This window comes from Penaeus vannamei, unplaced genomic scaffold, assembly GCF_042767895.1.
Source record: "Penaeus vannamei isolate JL-2024 unplaced genomic scaffold, ASM4276789v1 unanchor768, whole genome shotgun sequence".
Taxonomy (NCBI): Eukaryota; Metazoa; Arthropoda; class Malacostraca; order Decapoda; family Penaeidae; genus Penaeus; species Penaeus vannamei.
The window spans coordinates 27,501-32,500 of NW_027213772.1; the positions used below are offsets into that span (position 1 = coordinate 27,501).

At 33.0% G+C, this 5,000-nt stretch overlaps 1 protein-coding gene across 1 annotated transcript in view; it reads right to left on the reverse strand.

Annotated features, from left to right (window-relative positions):
- Stim (stromal interaction molecule) overlaps nt 1-5,000 on the reverse strand; it is a gene marked incomplete at both ends in the record, with an annotated part of 32,032 nt that overhangs the window by 23,649 nt on the left and 3,383 nt on the right. The window contains 2 exon segments of the mRNA XM_070119823.1: nt 217-338; nt 4,352-4,467. Of these exon segments, the coding sequence (XP_069975924.1) occupies nt 217-338; nt 4,352-4,467 (238 nt within the window).

A 5,000-nucleotide genomic window follows, 5' to 3' on the forward strand; every position in this document is an offset into this window, starting at 1 on the left:
TTTACATTACAGAATTCAAAATATCAATTTTGAAGATGTATGAAATCCTGAATTTCCCTTTTGAAGAAGAAAACTGAATTACAAAAAGTAACTCCATCCAGGTAGGTAGGTTGATAAGTATAAAAAATAATAATAATAAAAAAATAAAATAAAAAAAAATAATAAAAAAAAAATAATAATAATAAATAAATAAATAAAGAGAATCAAAGAACTTACCCTCAGCATGTCACTAAGCTGTCCTTCATACTGCCTGTTCCGCTGGTATGCCTTAAAGCAGCCAATGAGAGCCAGGGTCAAGAGGGACACCAAAACCAGATCTTTCACATGGCTGCCTGTTTCTGTTAAGTGCCCAATAATTAGTCAGATAATTGTAATTGTTGTATTACAAAATTTAAAAGCGGACATCTGAAATAACTTAGAAATAGGATATGTCAATCTAGCACATGATTTTTTTGTGATGAGTTATTCAATTGTATTTAACTAAATTTAATTTCAGGACATATGAACAATTTAACATTGATATCTTTTTATTAAGCATTTCGTATAACATTTCTTAACCTAGAGAGCTAGTATATTGAATCATGATCATCAGTTATCAAAGCAATAAAAAAGGTATAATAACCAGTCTGTAAAAGGCTACGTGCTGTTAATACTTGATTGTACTGTCATTAAATCTTAAAAAGGTTTAAAGCACTTTGCATAATGGGTCACACCTAATCTTCTGAACTTCTCTTGCATTTTCATTTTCTTGTATGGATATGATATATACACATTCACATGTTTATTCTTCAGTTTACTCTTCATCACCTTCCATTTTCTCTTTATTCTACCTCATCAGGCACTAACAATTAACTATCATAAGTCTTGAGTATGTACACCATAAGTTCGATCATGTCCATACACAGATATTTCAAACCATAATTATACATTAGATACACACAACCATACTACTGCCCACATCTGTCAACTCTTAAACAAAATCAATTTGTCTGGGGGATAGAAAAGAGCAACTGTAATCTTATATATACACTGTTACATAAATCACATGCAAAAAATTCAATAATATATATTCTTTTATTTAATATTGGTTTCATGCAGACCAATCTTCATGACATGCATATAGGAAAAGCATAGTGTCTATTTTTGAAATAGTTTTTCTTCCTTACTTTTTACATGTAATTTTGACATATTTAAAGCCACCACTAGAACCTTTTTAACTGAATTCCTTCAAAGCATTTTGATGTTTAACCTCATGCAGTCAGGAATGACTATAACTATCATGAAATATTTCTGCTATGTGCCAGATACGGCTCTGGCCTTCATGGCTCATTCTTGTACTGGTGCACTAGAGCTTTTTGTGATAGGCTTACCAAGCCAGCCAGCCCAGTATCATTGGATTAATTAGAGCAAATGTATTTACTAATTCCACTGGTTAATAAGAGATGTACATTTAGCTAACTGCCATGAATTTACTACACTTTGGATGTTTCTGCATTGATTGCTCTCCTAATTTTATACATATATCACAATTGCTTGAAAAGTTTTGTTAAACCCCATAATCCAGATGATGAGACCATCAAGTCATGACAAAAATTGGCTTGAGGGGTAGGTGATGCTAATATGCCATCATGGGAAAATTTGATTGTGGGCTGGGGTGACAAGAACTTGCCATCATGAGCAATTCAGCTGAAGGCTGGAGTGACTGGAAAGACTTGTATTAAGTGCACAAAGACTCATTTGGCATTTAGAAAGGGGCTTTTGCATTATTTCCATTACAGAAAATTTAATATTATAATAAACTCTTGAAAAATGACACAAATATCAAATGTTACTTATTGTTATCATTATTGCACTGAGTGATGGACTTCCTATTCCTAGAAAGATGATACAGAGTCTGTGCAAGGAAAATAGTATATTACCATCTGGATACAGGAAATCATATAAAGGCAAAAAAGCTAAAACACTTCTGCAGAAAATGAGAAAATAGCCTTGCAAATGGGAGGCGTGGAGTCTTGTCACTTCACACAAATGTTCATGTGCGCCTGGCCTAGAAGCTGCACACTCTTAACCCAGTAACGACAGGTGTCCCATATATGAGACACCCGAAAAAATAAACATTGCCGGTCGTCCTGCCAGTGTGATGCCGTATCAGGGCTCACACTCCGATGCAGCAGCGGGCTGTGGCCGGCGCACGGGCAGAATCTGGGCCAGCCCTAAGCGCCGACTTTGTAGCCACCCGGAATCTTTTATTTTCGGCTTCAAATTATACTGGCGGTAATGGGTTAAGACTGACCACTCATGTAAGTCTAATGCCCAGATTCCGGACCATGTGATGGCAGTGGAAATTCAGATCAATTGGATTAATTCAAAGTTATAACAAGTTCTGCATAACTTTAGAGAGAGGATCGCTACTCAAAAAATTCTTTCTGAATAAAGTTATATACTTATATATTAAGTAAGACAAACATTTCAACATTTAGTGATTGTCAATAACTTTAAATTTTACTCCACATATGTCTCAATTATCCTCATGTTTTCAAATAGTGATACCCTTTTCTTCTATGTATGCTATTGCAAAGGAACAATACCTTTTGTTTTTACAACTGAATTCAATTTACTTCCAAAGGTGCTGATTCCCATTTCCTTTGGGGTAAATTAAAATGACTGTGCTAACAGCATATGACCTCCCATGCTGATGTTGTATCCTCCAGCACATACTTAAATCTAAATTAATTTCTGACCCAAAAATAGTTTATAAAACAATGCTTAAACATTAATAAAAACTTGATAACTTATCAAAATCATACTTGTCTATTTCCTCATTTAGTGCATCATTTTCCCCTTTTATTCCAGGAATCTTTTACTCTACAATAATCAAAATAATCATTACATGCTCCTATTTTTCTGCTATACCCTCCATTCTTACCACCTGTCCACCATTTTTTAAAAATCAATGAGTAAATGTGTCCCTTGCAATGGTGATACTCCTGCATAGCATTTTCTTTCTATGCAAAGAATATCTTAAAATAATACAATATAGTATTCCCAAGTACTGTACAATGTTTTGCCATCTTCTACTATTCAAATATATTTACTTTTAATACAAATATACTACAAAACATATAAGAAAACATCTTTACAATATCACTGTCTCTTTGACATTAAAAGATCTAAAACTATGTACTTAACTATCCACCTCACAAAATTACAAAAAATGTAAATATCAATAATTTTCTATTTCATCATCATAGATATGAAATTCCTCCTCTAAACAGTACTTAACTTTACAAGCATATGCATCCTACCCTTTTACCTCTAAGTGGGATTTCAACATGAATTAAAATATCATATCTCATGCTATACATATTTACAAATATATGAACACAGCCCAAGTTCTAAATAAAGTTAAAATGAAGTCCATTAGAAAATTCTGACAAGACACAATTCTGTGATTTAGATTTTGGGCTATGTTTAAAGTGGGAAAGTAAATGCAAGCATCATGCACTTTATCAAAATTCAATGTTCAAATTATAAAATTTTGATATTACTTACCAAAGCATCAAGTCGACATCAGCATATGGAGGGAGAGAAAATTCCTGAGGTTTATAATTCATCCACCTTATCAAAAAATGCTGTTTATTCAGACTGGAAAATGCAACTGATGGCCTGACAAATGCTTGTTAGCTGTTCAATATCTCAAGTCAAACAGAGGAATTAGCCCTTGTATACCAAGCACTGAAAACTCCCAAGCACAAGAATACCCAAACAAGCATCTATTAGTGATAAAAAATCCTAGAAGTGCAAGTTATCTGACAACTTAAATTTAGGAAGCATGTAAACCTAGAGAAAATAATAAAAAACAAGCTAAATAAAGAAGCTGCCTATAATTTTGAGTACAAGACAAGATACACATGCTCCTTGCCTTTGCCAAAAGCCAGAACCTGATCATCTACTCAATGAAGATCATCAGCATTTTTGGCAATAACAATATACTTTGAAGATGAGGAAACATATATAAACCTTCATCAATAAGCTATATAAAAAATCTTGCTAAATGTTATTACAACAAAGGATATTCATATACCACATTTAAGTTCTATAGCAACAGACTAAATCATGTAATAACTTATAGTAGTCTCTAATCAACAATAATGATCTTCCTTGAATATTTGTTACTATTCTGTCAATTCTATCTCTAGCTGAATCAGTGACCAAGAGATTAGTGGTAGTAACTGGATATAACCTGCATTTTTTTAAGGATAGAAACACAAATCTTCTAGTCTCTGATATCAAATTACATTCAAATATATTGTCTAGACTACTGTATCATCATTCAGCACATTCAACTAACCTTTTGGGGGTCCAAAGAGCACCACATCCATAGCCTTAATAGTGATCTTGGACCGGTGTTTTGGGTCCTTGATCCCCAGGACTTTAGTCAAGAACTGCTCATTGTTGGCTGCCAATCTGTAATATACAGCAGAGATTTTTTCATCCGTTTCATCATGTTGGTTGGTAAATGATAGGGACTGTTTCTTTATATTTTCAAACCTCATGCCTCATTAGTAGTGCCTTCTCCTTTAAATATCGCATTCTTCTACTACTACACTTAACTTCAATACATAAGTTTAATACACTAGAAAATAAATATGCCTTGATCTCTGATCAAAACACTATGAATAAATTTAATAATTTGACCTATTAAAACCTTATCTATGAATGAATCAACTAATTAAAGCTGATATTGTGTTAAGGAATTTTGCACACAGGGGATTTGTTTCTTTTAAGGGAAAGGCTAGTGAACTGTATTTAGGTAGGAGGCAAAAACAAACTGAAATCTATACACTACATTTGAGAAAAAATAAATATATAGTAAAAAAAAAAAAGTATTCGGTTTCAATTTCCCTTTATGTAAAGCAAACTCATTTTACTTACTGAACATGACCTTCTACCATTCAGCTATGCAGCATATAATCAAGAAACAGTCTGAAGATTTCTGT